Source organism: Paramormyrops kingsleyae, chromosome 22, assembly GCF_048594095.1.
Source record: "Paramormyrops kingsleyae isolate MSU_618 chromosome 22, PKINGS_0.4, whole genome shotgun sequence".
In the NCBI taxonomy this organism is placed as follows: Eukaryota; Metazoa; Chordata; class Actinopteri; order Osteoglossiformes; family Mormyridae; genus Paramormyrops; species Paramormyrops kingsleyae.
This window is the reverse complement of record NC_132818.1, coordinates 9,278,234-9,292,868: the sequence shown is the minus strand read 5'-3', so window position 1 is coordinate 9,292,868 and position 14,635 is coordinate 9,278,234. Positions and strand designations below refer to the sequence as shown.

The window sequence follows — 14,635 nt, the reverse complement described above, 5'->3', positions numbered from 1 at the left end:
TTTACAACAGTATTTGTGTATATTTTATGAAGTAATAATAAACAGTGAAAGAAAAACTTGTCTGGATTTATTTTATGCTGAAGCTCAGCCTAGGCAAAAAAAATACATGAAATGCATGTGCTTAAAATGTTTTTAATTTTATAACAACCAGCAGAAATTGACAGTTTGAGCCAGATTTGTTAACGTGTATAGAATAGCTGCATGTTACAAAAGCGTAAATGCAATTTTAAAAAGTACATAGAACAGGATTTTATTAGGTTCATTGTTTCTGTTATCTTAAGAAAGCAGCTGTTGTTTGTAAGCAAATAAAGTGATATATGTTAAACGCATATTTTTAGTAAAACGCAGGCAGGATATATGGGTTGGTTAGTTTACAAAACAGAAATGTAGCGATTATGTGCGCGTTCTCGAGCAGGTTACGTCATCCCCCCGCTGGAGCGGGTGCGCGGAATGACGCGCATGCGTGGCAGACGCCTGGTTTGAGCCTTGACGCCGCTACACCGTAATCCCGATGGATTGAGTCAGGGACGGAGGTGAAGAGGCGAGCAAAGGATCAGCTCTGTCCCTGCACCGCTTACTGTTTTTATTTTTGTGCGATTTTTAAGCGTCTTTAAAATACATTTTTGGAAAGTAAAAAAATCAGAGGTTTTATTATGTATTGTTAGGTAGGTGGCTCTCAGTAAAGTGCTTTGGTTTGGTTGGCTGGCGTGTTGGCTTCTGCTGCGCGCAGCGTTGGTGGGTAAACATGGATGGCCGGAGAGCGATTTCTTTGTGAATTTAGGACAGATCGCATCGCCCTTCCCTCTCCTGTATGAAGCGAACATCTTTGATCTTAACGTTTTTAAAGCTGAGAGTGGTAGTTAGCCGTTTTCATTTTAACGTGACGGATTGAAATAACGAGCGCTACTACCGAAAAGACCCGCCGTTATTGCATCTTAATTTTTGTGATGCAATTTGGTGCTGCGAGTAACTGTCGCCGTGTTCTCTGTCTTTTAAGTCGCCGGGGGTGTTGAATGATCAGATCCAAGCAGACCCAGCCTTTGGAAGTTTTGGGGCCACTGCAGATGAGGTAAGACGGGGTGTCGGTGAGGATTATAGGAGGGGAGGGAGCCTGATGCCACATTATTAACCTGCGTGGCCGTGCCGCTCAAAGTGCATCGTGGAGTGATTTATTCATGCATAGAAATGTCCAGTGTTAACGTTTGAGCCACTGTAATTATTTTATTTAGGGAAAAAGGCTGAAAGCTCTCTGTGTATCGCGCAGGCGGAGCTTTGCATTGTCTGTTCCGTGCATCCGCAGAATAAACCCCAGTTTGTAATATGTGTGCATCTCCGATTAACCGCATAACCTAGGTAAAACGTTTTATGTTAGTCACATTGTATTTATTATCCAGCGATTGCTGTAGATATGTTGCTGCACATAAAGCGGCCATTATCCGGCAATTTTAATATGAAACATTTAAGATAGAAAGATACATAGTAATATTAAGTATAACTTGCGATGTTGTGGGTGCTGTAGTTTTACACACATATGTAACTTCTGTGTATCTCTGCTGATTAGCGTAGTATATTAATAATGTCCCATATACGATGAAATTTTGTATTTACGCATTAGGCTACCTGTACAGTGTCATGCACTACTTTTTTATTTTCCAGATAAAATGGTGTTGATTACTGGAAGTGCAGCAAATAGGTGTTGTCGAGCGTCTTGTGCTGGCGGAGAAATGGGATTAAGGTCGAAAGGCAGCAACTTTCAGGGAAAGTCGTTCAGGCCCTTTAGATTTCTCGGAAGGCGTTTGGCAACTTTTATAAGGACATGTTAATTATGTCGTGGTTTGATATATTTGATAGTTAAAATGGAGATAATTTATATACAGTATACATATATCTGTGTAGGAGTACACGTTGCGATGTTCACACGAATGCGTTTCTGGCTGTGTCCCAGCCCCTCCTGTCGGTCTCACACTTTCTTTTTCACGATACACGCTAATTTTCTAGCCCCATCGCCGCTCTCCTTCCCATGAGCCGATGCGGATCGTCTCTGCGGTTTACCGGACTAATCACTGACATCGCGGGATACCGGGCTCCAGGCTCCTGTGAAGATTGCTTGGGGGGCCTTTCTCTTAGATATTTTTAAGAGGTCTGTTGCCCAGGAACTGTTGTTTCTCAGTTCCCACTGGCTGGGGATTTTTATGGATTTGTGTCTCTTATTTAATCTAATCAGAATCTCTCCTGGAACAGGGAAAAATCGAAATCTGTAAAACAGGTTATTGTGTGTAATAGCCACCTTCTTTATGGTATGTTTTCCCCCTCAGGTCTTGGCTGATCTTACCTTTGCGTTCACCTATGTAGTAAATCAGCAACTGGACTGCTGTGGTACTGGCTACAGTCAAAGCAAGATCCCTGAGCGCAATTAAACTGATGGTCCCACAGTTACGGTCACAGAATGGTTTTCCAGAGCTGACCATCGTCTTTGTTTTGACACGTATAGATTTATTTGTTACAAGCGTTTGATTTGTATGTCAAAGATGATATTTATTCTTTGGGTTCTGGGGAAGCCATCTTGGGTCAGACACAGGTTACCGGTCAGCCGTGAGAGAACCGTCGTTGGCTGGACTCAAGTGTTGGAAACTTAGTCCGGTGCCTCCGAGCCTGTTTATAATTCACGATAAGAGCGGGTGGAGTGTCACCGGAAGTGTGTGCTGTCACATGGCCGATTATGACACCGAGGCCAGCACACTTCCACTGTCTGCCAGGCTTTATCAGAGACGGGGCTGGAGTATACGGATGTGACACCGGGACAGACGCTGTGGGATGCCGTGCTTTGCTGGATCGTCGAGAGGAGCGGAAGCGATCAGTGTCATGTGGCTTTGGGGTGGGGGTCAGATATTTTTCCTGCGTATAATGCTGGCCTCGGGGGAGATGGTCCAGAGTCTGTCAGTGGATCATTTTATTTAGCGTGGTGTTTTCTTACAGAGACAGTGTTTTAGAGGACTTCACTGTGTCTTTTATGTTGAAGAGCGCAACGCCATGGATCTGTCACGTTCTACATGATAACTGTAAAGGGATGAGATTAGTATGGTAGATACGGGTTCAGTTGGGTTATCTTCTCTTCCATCAGATGAACAGGTTGTGGAGACGTGATGTACCCCTCTCCGAGCGCCTTGGGGACGACTCGCCCGTTGGCATGGCGCCGGGACCCCCGGCCACCGCCGCCCCCGCCGGGCCTAATATCTCCTGGCTGCCAGAGGCACCACTATTAAGCCCAGAGCAGCCCATCTTCCTGATGACCACGGCGGCCCAGGCTGTGTCGGGCTTTTGCGTGTGGACCGCCCTGCTGCTCACCTGCCACCAGGTACGGCCGTGTGGGCGGGGCCGACAGGCTCTGGGCGTGGCTGTGATTGCTGCTACACTGCCTGTTAAATCTTACTGAGTACCTGAGTACTTGGCTGTGGATACTTGGTTGGAAAAGGCGTTTTTACTGTTGGTGTTTCTGCGAATGGCGAATCATTGTTTACAGAATTATGAATCAGCAGTAGCCTTTGGATTATCGTGTTGACTCTCCTCTCTCTCTGACTCTGTATCTCTCTCTCATTCTCTCTCTCTGGTGCTGGTGGTCTGTTCGCTTTTGTTAATAAGGTTTTTAGATTAACAGCAGGGGAAGGCAGGTCATCCCCCCACTCCCCACCTTATAGATTTTTTTTTTGTTTTTTTTTGTTTTTTTTTAAAGAAGATGCACCGTCGCTCTGACAACAGGTGCACCTGCTCTTGTGCTCAGTGACATCAGAGCCCAGGTGTTGCCTAGCAACAGTCCACAGGCTTCGCTACATATGAGTTTTGTGTTTTCACGGCAGGTAAACACGCGATTGAGAGAAGGTGGGCGGCCTTTTGTATGCTTTGGAAGGCTGGCGGTTAACGTAAGACCCCTTTGGCAAAAGGCACTTTGGTTTGAATAGTGCAGAGCCACCTTTAGGCTGTGGGGGGGGGGGCAGCTGTCAGGACACGGAAGCTCACTCTGCACAGATGCCAGCTAACGACACGCTTTTGTTAAAGATGCGTTATCCCTGCGGGGAGGGGGGTGTGGTCACATGCTTTCTGCGCAGTGACACTTCCACTCAGTCTGCCTCGCTGTGTTCGCCTGCTCCCGGCCTCTTATTAAAGCTTCTGTTTGCTGGTCGGAAGTGAGTCAGACTAAAGATAAAGACCTCCTGTTTGCAGCAGTGTCACTTACCGTCCCGATGGCTGGGGGATACTGTTTCTGGCCGTAATGGGCATGTACTTTGTCATAGCTTTAAGAGGAGGCTGATTATTAACACCTTATCATGATGTCATAGGTTTAAGAGGAGGCTGATTATTAACACCTTATCATGATGTCATAGGTTTAAGAGGAGGCTGATTATTGACACCTTATCATGATGTCATAGGTTTAAGAGGAGGCTGATTATTAACACCTTATCATGATGTCATAGATTTAAGAGGAGGCTGATTATTAACACCATATCATGATGTCATAGGTTTAAGAGGAGGCTGATTATTAACACCTTATCATGATGTCATAGGTTTAAGAGGAGGCTGATTATTGACACCTTATCATGATGTCATAGGTTTAAGAGGAGGCTGATTATTGACACCATATCATGATGTCATAGATTTAAGAGGAGGCTGATTATTAACACCATATCATGATGTCATAGGTTTAAGAGGAGGCTGATTATTAACACCATATCATGATGTCATAGGTTTAAGAGGAGGCTGATTATTAACACCTTATCATGATGTCATAGATTTAAGAGGAGGCTGATTTTTAACACCTTATCATGATGTCATAGATTTAAGAGGAGGCTGATTATTAACACCTTATCATGATGTCATAGGTTTAAGAGGAGGCTGATTATTAACACCATATCATGATGTCATAGGTTTAAGAGGAGGCTGATTATTAACACCTTATCATGATGTCATAGGTTTAAGAGGAGGCTGATTATTAACACCATATCATGATGTCATAGGTTTAAGAGGAGGCTGATTATTAAGCCATCATGATGTCATAGGTTTAAGAGGAGGCTGATTATTAACACATTATCATGATGTCATAGGTTTAAAAGGAGGCTGATTATTAAGCCATCATGATGTCATAGGTTTAAGAGGAGGCTGATTATTAACACATTATCATGATGTCATAAGTTTAAGAGGAGGCTGATTATCCCGTGTGTTGATTTTTATGTTTGGACTGGTACCAGAGGAGGGCTCTGTATTGACCCCCTCCCCCTCCCCCCACAGATCTACATGCACCTGCGTTACTACAGCGCCCCCAACGAGCAGAGGCACATCGTGCGCATCCTCTTCATCGTGCCCATCTACGCCTTCGACTCGTGGCTCAGCCTGCTCTTCTTCACCAACGAGGAGTACTATGTCTACTTCGACACCGTCAGGGACTGCTACGAAGGTGAGGTCGCGGCCAGCAGGCGGCGCTGTGTTTGTGGCCCTCCATCGGGGGGGCCAGGCATATGTTCTGTTGATCCCTCTCTTTTCCATAATGGCTGTATTCCCCTACAAAATTACCGACACTGCAAGTGAGAAAGTGGCTTCGAAATTCTTTGACCTCATTTTGACTTTTTTTTTTATTCTTTCTGTTGCTCCTTTGAAAGATTTTGACTGGACATTAGGCCCGTAAGAAGCATCAGAACAATGTCTGACGACCGGCCGGTAACGAGGTGACGGGGGTGACCTGTTGCTTTTACGCGGCCTGCTGAACATCAGCCCCCGGTGTTACACCCCTGCTCCTGTCCGGCAGGGCACAAGAGTCGCACTTAAAAGTCAAGCAGGCCAGCAGATGAATTAAAAGTGCTTAATGGGCGGGGCTGTGGAAAGATGGACGGCCTCGCTCCGTCAGGGCCTGTCAGATGAATGCGAGGCCCCCGGGGGCGGCGTGTCAGTCCCCGCTGCGAGCGGCCGAGCGCGAGTGTGGGAACCTGCTAAAAGGCCGCTGACAGATGGCTCTCCCTGAGCCGGCCTCTCTTTTGTGGCGGCCATCTTTGTTCCTGCTGGGTTGGCTGGGGAGGGAATCCTGTCACCTAGCAACCTCAGCTGATGGTTTAAAAAACACACACACATACATGTACACCTAGATGAGCTCAACGACTCTCAATGTCAGCTTGATCTTGTGGTCATGATGGCTTGGAGCGTTAAATTATTAACTCTTTAAACGACATCTGCATTTGCATTTATCTATCCAGTGGGAGCTGAATGAAAGCTGCAAAGTGCAATATCAGTACAGAGAAAAGTTACTGCAGTATTACATTTGTTTGACATTGATGCAGCATTTATTTAACGTTAAAGCTTATGTTTATCTCTTGGCCGTATTGTCCGTACTCAGATACTCCTCACGCAGGATTCGCTGCTGTCCCGCCGTTCCGTGCTCCCGTGCATAAAATAAGTTGCTGCGGCGCCCTCTGCTTTTGACAGTGGCAGGAAAAATGCGACACCATATCGGAGGGGGGGGGTGAGTGCTGAGGTGGGACAGGGAGGGTGGGACTGGGCGCAAGGTGCGGCCAGCCCCAACTAGCCAGGACGGGGGGGGCGAGTGTGACAGGCTGTGCTCCTTCAGCTGTTCAGCACTCGATGCAGCCGCCCCCCCCCCACCACATGCCACATGGGAGTTCAGATACGCAGCAGCTGAACCCCCAGGGCTCTGTGACTAAATATAGAGCACCCCCCCCACACACACACACACACAGGCAAAGGGCAGTCCAGGATATTGCTGTGCAGATGGGGGTTTGTATCCTCGGCCTCAGTGAGCTGGCAGGCAGGCAGAGTGACGAGGAACTTTTGGTTCCCAAGCAGGAGAGCTTGGGAACACTGTTGTGTTCCGTTTATCACGGAGGTCGGAAGTCAGAGCTGGGAATGACGACTCACCCGAGTTATCTGCTCTCCGAGAGTACACCAAGTCAGAAAGCCGTTTAGCAATACCAGGGACCTGTTTCAAAAAGCAGGATTTCTTGCTTAGCCGGATAACTGAACCAACTAAGCTAAATGGCTTTCCAACCAGGTGTATAGGAACGCGGTTCACTCAGGTGTGAGGTCATCCTGGCCAGGCTCATTGTTAGCCATTATTAGCAATACCAGTTGATAACAACACATCATGCACACAAGAACACCGTAGGAACATGTCCACAGATAACGATTGGACAGTACAGTGTGTACGGCCATTTACTGAGCCACAAATAAAATAAAAGTGCTAATAATCAGTGTTTAACTACAGCGTTCACTTCCATTGAAGAAGAGAGCAGCCATCTTGAATTCCGAGGTTGGGATTGCAGAGATTCCTTTGAGTTTCCAGTCGGAATTTCGACTTCATTGGGTGTTCCAGTTAAAAATTTTCCACCGAGGAACTGGGAAATTCCGACTTCTGAGTTCAAATGGAAGGCAGCATGCCCTAAGGGTGGGGCTGAGCTGTGCTGTGACACGTCCATCGTGTCCCGTCCCGAAGCGGCACACTAGGCCTTGGATGGGGTTTCTGAGATTCTCTGTCGCAGTCGGTCGCACACTTGTGGTCGTCGATGTAACTGTCTGAGAAGAATCGTACAGCAGATCACTGCTGAAATGTGCTTCTGTGACTCGGGACACAGACGGCTTCGCGTGGACATGACAGTAATGCCCGTGTCTCTCCGCCCACAGCGTTCGTCATCTACAACTTCCTCAGCTTGTGCTACGAGTACCTGGGAGGGGAGAGTGCCATCATGGCAGAGATCCGGGGGAAGCCCATTGAGTGAGTGTGCTCTGTTCACTGTTGTGTCTGCATGCCCATGCACACCTGCCATAGGTCAGCCCCTCCTCTAGGTGGCGCTGGTTTAACATCTCCTCTGGCTGTGTTCTTAAGGTCCAGCTGCATGTACGGCACATGCTGCCTCTGGGGGAAGACCTACTCCATCGGCTTCCTGAGGTTCTGTAAGCAGGTGGGTCCAGGGCATCCCCAGGGCTTCTCCGGGGTCACGTGCCCCAGTGTCTCCTCCTCCCCTGCCTTGCCTGCGTATGACATCACTCGGATCGACCTCCTGTCTTTCAGGCTACCCTGCAGTTCTGCGTGGTGAAGCCCCTGATGGCCATGGTGACGGTCATCCTGCAGGCCTTTGGGAAATATCGAGACGGAGACTTCAAGTATGCCCCCCCAACCCCCCCTTCCCCCCAACAGGAGTCAGATGGCTCTGTTCCGCCTTCCTGTCAGTCACACAATGATGAGGGCCTAGTAGCTAATCTTTTGTCTTACACCCACAGAGTAAGATATTAATAATAATAATTATAATAATAATGCAAGCCATTGTAAATCAAGAGTTTGGACCTGATTTTTTTTTATTTTGCCAATCCATCGCCTTTCTGTAGTTGCTGGGATTTTCTTAGAGCCTGGGGAGGGGCTGCTGTTGGAGCTCGGGTTCGAAAGTGCTGGGGTCTCTGTTGTGGATTTCGATTGATAGTGAAAATGTCAGGCTGGATGCGGGCACGACCTTGTGCCCGTCTGCCAAAGCGATCGGCGGTGCGGTTACAGGTTGGGTGTACAGCGCTGACCTTTCCCTGTGCTTGCCCCCCCCCCAGTGTGGCCAGTGGGTACCTGTATGTGACCATCGTGTACAACATCTCCGTCAGCCTCTCTCTCTACGCCCTCTTCCTCTTCTACTTCGCCACGCGTGAGCTGCTCAGCTCCTACAGCCCCATGCTGAAGTTCTTCATGGTCAAGTCCGTCATCTTCCTCTCCTTCTGGCAGGGTGAGTGTGACCTTCTCCGGGATTCCATCCTGGTGTTTGTAGGGTACAATCTCCCCTCTTATATAATCAGTAGCACAGTCCATTCTCACTCCATGATAACTTCTACACACCACTGAAACCTGCCTGCCTGCATTTGGTAAGAACGAGCTTAATGTCTAAAGCGGAGAGGCATTCACAGTACCCCCGCCCCCCCCCCCCCCCCCCCCAGGCCTGCTGCTGGCCATCCTCGAGAAGTGTGGCACCATCCCCCGGATCACCTCGTCGGAAATGTCCGTGGGCGAGGGCACGGTGGCGGCCGGCTACCAGAACTTCATCATCTGCGTGGAGATGTTCTTCGCTGCCCTGGCACTGCGACATGCCTTCACCTACAAGGTCTACATGGACAAGAGGCTGGACTCCCAAGGTGAGGGTGGGGGTGGGGGGGGTCACGCCGGGCGGAGCTTTGGCCCACTCCTAATCTGGGCTGTTTTTTCAAGTGTTTGTTTCTGCTGCTTCTGACATAGGAACCGACTGAACTCGCTAATCTTCTCTTCTCTTTTCTTCCTTCTCTTTCCATTTTCTGGATTCCTCTTTGTTTTTTGCCTCTTTTTACTGTATGCCACCCTCCACCCCCCCCCCCCCCCCCGTTTTTACACATCCTGTCCTCTTTTACTCTGCTTATCACATGTAATGAAATCCATTATTCTTTCTGTTAATCCTCCCTCCTTCCAAATTCCTGGATTCCTTTGTACAAACTGTCTTGTCTCTCACTCCCGCCCCCCCTCCCGCTCTCCCTCTTTACGCTGCGCACCTAAAGGGCCGATACCCACATACGGACAGTACGGTAGGTCCCCAGCAGTCTCTAGCTTTTCCATAGAGTCACCATCCCTTCATTATTTTTTCTTTACGTTCTGTTTGTCCTTCACTGGCAGTTTAAGTGCGGTCACTAGCCGGCTAAGTCAGTGATGGTAAATGCAACTGGCATTCGGTGGTTCGGGAAATGCCGGAACATTATAGGGTCGCATCCCGGAAGGCACTCTGCTGCAGTTCTTTTGAGTTCGGTTCAGTTAAGTTCAGTTTATTTTTATATAGCGCCTTTCACAACAGTCACCCCCAGGGCGCTTTATGATGTTATATCATAACATACCTATGTAAAGAGAGAACAATACAAAAACAGGAGAAGAGAAAGACAAAGAAATAAAAGAAAGCCAGATGACAACAGAGGAGAGGAACCAGAAAATCCCAAATAGGGAGGAAAAAAATTTCTGGGGGTTCAAGGTCAACTGGCCACCCGACCTTCTCTGGCTGGTGTGTGATTCATTTGCATTATGGGATCAGTGCCCATTTCCAGATTCGAATCCTCTGGAAGAGTGATCATATCATAGGTCTCTTCCTTGATTAAGGTCCTGGACGCTGGCTGACCCTAAGATTTTCTCATTTACGCGTATATGCAGAGGTGGATAATTCAGGTCCAGAAAGTAAAAATCTAGACCAGGATTCTGTACCAACCGACCAGCTGAGTACAACTGTGACTGTGACTCTTTATGCTCAACTGGTTGGTTGGAACAAAATATTGGTCTGGATTTTTACTTTCTGGATCTGAACTACCTACCGCTGCTTATGTCACATTGGACAAAAGTGTGTAATTTAATAAATGTAACGTTATTAGTGAATGAGTTATAAATCTCTCAGTCATCAAAACCAAGAAATTGAAGTAGCAGTTAGCGGGGCCGGATATGCCGTTGGAAGCCGAACGTGCCAGTGGATGGTTTAGGTGTCTGTTTTTATTACGTGTTACACGGCAGGACGCAGCTGCACAAATTCTGTAATCACTCATCTGAGACGTGGGGGAAACTTCAGCTTCGTTGCTCTCTTCATATTTTCAACTTTTTCCACCAGCTTCCGTATTTTTCTGATCTCTGTCTTGTACTTTTTCATAATAGTATCGTGTTGCCTCAAGTGACTTGATACCGTGTTTCGTTTTCCACTTTCATCATCTTACAACGCCTGGCTTGTGCTGGGGAGCCCCACCCCCTTTTGTCTTTGCCTGGTTTTGATTGGCTGTTTAATTGTCACATGGTCTCTGCCTTCTTCCAGGCCGCTGTGCCCCAATGAAGAGCATCTCCAGCAGCCTGAAGGAGACGATGAACCCGGGCGACATCGTCCAAGACGCCATCCATAACTTCTCTCCGGCCTATCAGCAGTACACGCAGCAGTCCACGCTGGAGCAGCGCTCGGGACCGGCCGTGTCCCGCAGCCACAGTGTCACCAGCACCCGCGACAATGAGAAGACACTGCTGCTCAGCTCTGATGATGAGTTCTGACCCCCACCCAGCCTGGATGGAGGGGGGTCCAGGGGGAGGGGAGGGGCTTTTATCAGGTGACCCTGCTCTCATCCGGTGGCTCCCCAAGGGGTGAAGTGCCATGGCCCCCTCCCCATACACACTGTGGCCAACTTTACACACACAGAGTTACAGGCATTTAATCTACCCTACAGAGACTTGACCATGATGAACGGGCACACGTTATTGTTTTTGGAGCAGAACATAAGACCAGCACACAGACACACACACATGCCTGCTTTAGATGTGGGAGGGGCTTCAGCTGGATTGCACTTTCCCACTCCCTCAGACACCTATACAGTCCAAAGCACTTAAACTCCCCGCTGAGTTCTGCATGACAGCAGAGTGCTGTTTGTGTAGTCAGTGGCCCACAGTGTGACACAAGACATCCGCATCGATTACCCAGACCGCTGCCAACGGTACAAGCTGTCCTATATGCTGCAACTGTACAGCCATGCTGAGTATGCAGTTCCGTAGGGGTGTGTTTGTACCCCAAACCGGTTTAAACATCCATCACTGAGCATCATTAAAGCATCGGTGGGCTACCCACCCAGGTCTGTAAATAAGATGGACAGATTGGTAAATATGATTCACATTCACAGAACATTGAGGTCCACACACCCGCAGACCGGAAACGTTGGCACATGGAGGTCTATATACACAAGCAGGCACACACACACACACCGAGCAGACAGACCAGTGCACACAGGCCATAGAGGTTACTGCCGATGGGAACGCACTGAAAGGTGCTAAACACCTTTAACGAGAGCTAATCCTCTGATTTCGGAATTATGTCGTCCGAGACCCGCAACGCTGCTTATGAAACTGTTGCCAAAAAGAGGAAGAATTTCTCATGACCCCCCCAACCCCCATTCCATAGAGGGACTGAGGCTGATGTGTGTGGCATGCAAATCGTCATACGCAGCTCTTACATGGAAGGGGAATAGGGCTGAATTGGCTGCCGGCAGTGCTATGGAGGAGTACAGGATGCGAAGGTCCAGCCCTGAGTGGTGGCTGGTAAAGGGCGGGATTACACTCCTGACATTTCCGGACATTCTTCACGGCCCAGGCTTTCGCTGATGCCATAAGGCGGTGTTTCTCAACCCGGTCCTCGGGGACCCCCGGCCGGTCCACGTTTTCGGAAAAACCATGGAGCTGGGCGCAAACAAAAATGTGGGCTGTCTGACAGGGAGCAAGGAGGGAGCAAAAACGTGGACCGGGTTTCGAAACCCGTCTGTAAGGTACATAGACATTGGTGATTCACAGGCTTTAGCTGTAATGGTACACAGAGACTTTCTAATCATTAGCCTTACGGGGACATATTTATGTCTAACTGTAGTTAGAGAGTGATAAACATTGTAATATGTTGCTGTGTAGGGCTGGGCGGTATCATATCGATATATCACGCTTGCGCGATAATCACCGAGCCTGATCAAATGACAGACGAAGCATTTGGCCGGATGCCAGCCTTTTGGTGCTATACGGACATTAATTTATGCCCATAATTTGGTAAGAGGATTAGTAGTGTGGCTTAAATGTTAATGAGATGCGTTTTGTGATACCCAAAAGTTAGTAATCTGTATAAACTTTGTTTCTTAAATTCGATTAGCGGAGCACCCCACATAATACTGTTTTGGTATACTACGGTTTGCGACAGTGTACTTAAGTCGCGGTGTAGAAGAGAAGCCACGATATCAACTATACTAATAATGACTTTTGGACGTCATACAAAGCCTCATTAATGTCTTAGCCGTACTACTAAACTGCTTAAATTGTAGGCGTAAATAAATGTCCGTATAGCACCGAAAAGCTGGCGCATGGCCAAATGTTGCGCCTGTCATCTGAAGCCCTGGTGATGATTGCGCATGCGCGATATTATATCGCCCCGCCCTATTGCTCTGAAGCAAATTAAATTTACTGCAGCAGGTCCTGGCTCCGGCGCACTGCAGGTGTACAGGGTGTCAGTCGTGAAGCAGTACACGCATGCTGTTGCATAATCGACAGACGGCGAGAGTTTGTGTCACCATAAGAAGAGTGATCATGCTCTTCCCATGGTGACTACATACACGCTGCCTCTATGGTGTAGTGCTGGGCTTGTAACACTAGGGGGCAACAGTAAAATCTAATTTACACATGAAGCGCTGTTCTGATCCCACAATAAGAAATGTACGTTGCCTTTTCTATAGTTATCCTCTTTATCGTTAGCTTTTAGAGTGCCAGTGCCACACCCTTATAGGGGCCAATATATTTAACAGCTTTCGGAGAATATTTGGGTAGTCCTTAACATAACTATAGCTCCGTATATGCAGGGCTAACGAGTGACACAAAAAGGCCATGAAACATTTTGCCTGGGTTAAAGACAAGGTCACATTTCTTTGGGAGTGGTTTTCATAGACCAGTAAAATGTACTGCAAGAATTGCTGTGGAAGAATGATTTTGAGAGTCTGAGGTCTTTTGCGCATATTTTTCCCTCAAGTGTCCTCAAAATAGAAATCCTAAATCTCATTTGTGTGACATCCCTCCTTTCTTTTAAAGCTAATTGCTTCTGCTGATATGCTTTACTATTAGGGATTTTTAAATGAACTTTCCTACTTTCTGCTATCTTCTCTGATCCTGCGATCTCTGCAGCCTGGTTTATTTTATGAATAAGGTATATAAATATTGTTATTGCTCAAAGAAAATAGGATATTGTAAATAAACTTTAAAAGTAAATGCTGGAAGAATTTTAATGGTTATCATAATGTAAAGGTCAAAGATGCTTAGTTTTGTACTGTCATTGTTCCATATTGCCGTTTATTTTTACCCGTTCTCCCCTTGCTCTTTGTATATTTACAAAAGGCTTGACAGATTATGCTTCTATTTTCGCCTTTGTGATGTTCAGATGAAAAATAAAATGGAAGAATAAAGTAATTTTGTCATGTTGTAACTGTGAGGAGAGGAGTGTCTGTGGAGCAGTGGTCTAAAGGATTGTGGAGTATTTTTGGAAACATCTGTCTAAACTGGGTGCGGGTTCCTGTTCCACTGAGGACCTAGTGAGCTTGTACATTCTACCTCATCTCCCACATTATTTAAACATAAGTGACGTGTAAATCAGATACTACTATAACAAAAAGTAAACGGAAACCCTCAGACATCCCTTCTGGTGGAATATCTTGTGTAAGTTTTCCAGCTGTCTGTTGTCTGGGGTTTTTTTTTAGCTCTTTGCCTTCTTTAGTGCCTCCTATTCATCTATACCAGGGGTCATCAACCTTTTTGAAACTGAGAGCTACTTCACAGGTACTGAGCCATACGAAGGGCTACCAGTTTGAAACACCCTCCTAAACTTATCTAAACTTCATGTAAAATAAACATGTTTTAAATGTTTTAGATATTGTCATTTTCAAATCTAATAATTAATTAATAATTGATACTTTATTGATCCCCGTGGGGAAATTGTTTTTTACGCCTCCCTCAACTTGCAGGGAGCTGGGGATTGAGGGTTTTGCTCAAGGACCTGCAGTCGTGCTGAGGCTGGGCTTGACCAGTGACCTTGTGATTACAGGCACACGGCTTAGC

The 14,635-nt window shown here is 47.1% G+C and overlaps 1 protein-coding gene across 2 annotated transcripts; it reads left to right on the top strand.

Moving 5' to 3' along the window:
• Positions 1-483: 483 nt before the first annotated feature.
• On the top strand, positions 484-13,986 carry tmem184ba (transmembrane protein 184ba). 2 transcript variants are annotated; one of them, XM_023829883.2, is made up of 11 exons: positions 484-665; positions 998-1,069; positions 3,122-3,355; positions 5,281-5,446; positions 7,678-7,768; positions 7,880-7,955; positions 8,066-8,157; positions 8,590-8,759; positions 8,968-9,162; positions 9,556-9,582; positions 10,836-13,986. In XM_023829883.2, the coding sequence occupies exons 3-11, from the start codon at positions 3,122-3,124 to the stop codon at positions 11,060-11,062; spliced, it is 1,278 nt and encodes a 425-aa protein (XP_023685651.1). In that variant the 5' UTR covers positions 484-665; positions 998-1,069; the 3' UTR covers positions 11,063-13,986. The 2 variants fall into 2 exon arrangements, with proteins under 2 accessions (XP_023685651.1, XP_023685652.1); XM_023829884.2 differs by lacking the exon at positions 9,556-9,582.
• The last annotated feature ends 649 nt before the right edge of the window (positions 13,987-14,635 follow it).

Excerpts from the sequence above, each read along its gene's own strand:
- tmem184ba (XM_023829883.2), top strand. The coding sequence starts at position 3,122 with ATGAACAGGTTGTGGAGACGTGATGTACCCCTCTCCGAGCGCCTTGGG. Across the intron at positions 7,769-7,879 it reads ATCCGGGGGAAGCCCATTGA|GTCCAGCTGCATGTACGGCA; the intron begins GTGAGTGTGCTC and ends TGTGTTCTTAAG. Across the intron at positions 9,583-10,835 it reads ACCCACATACGGACAGTACG|GCCGCTGTGCCCCAATGAAG; the intron begins GTAGGTCCCCAG and ends GCCTTCTTCCAG.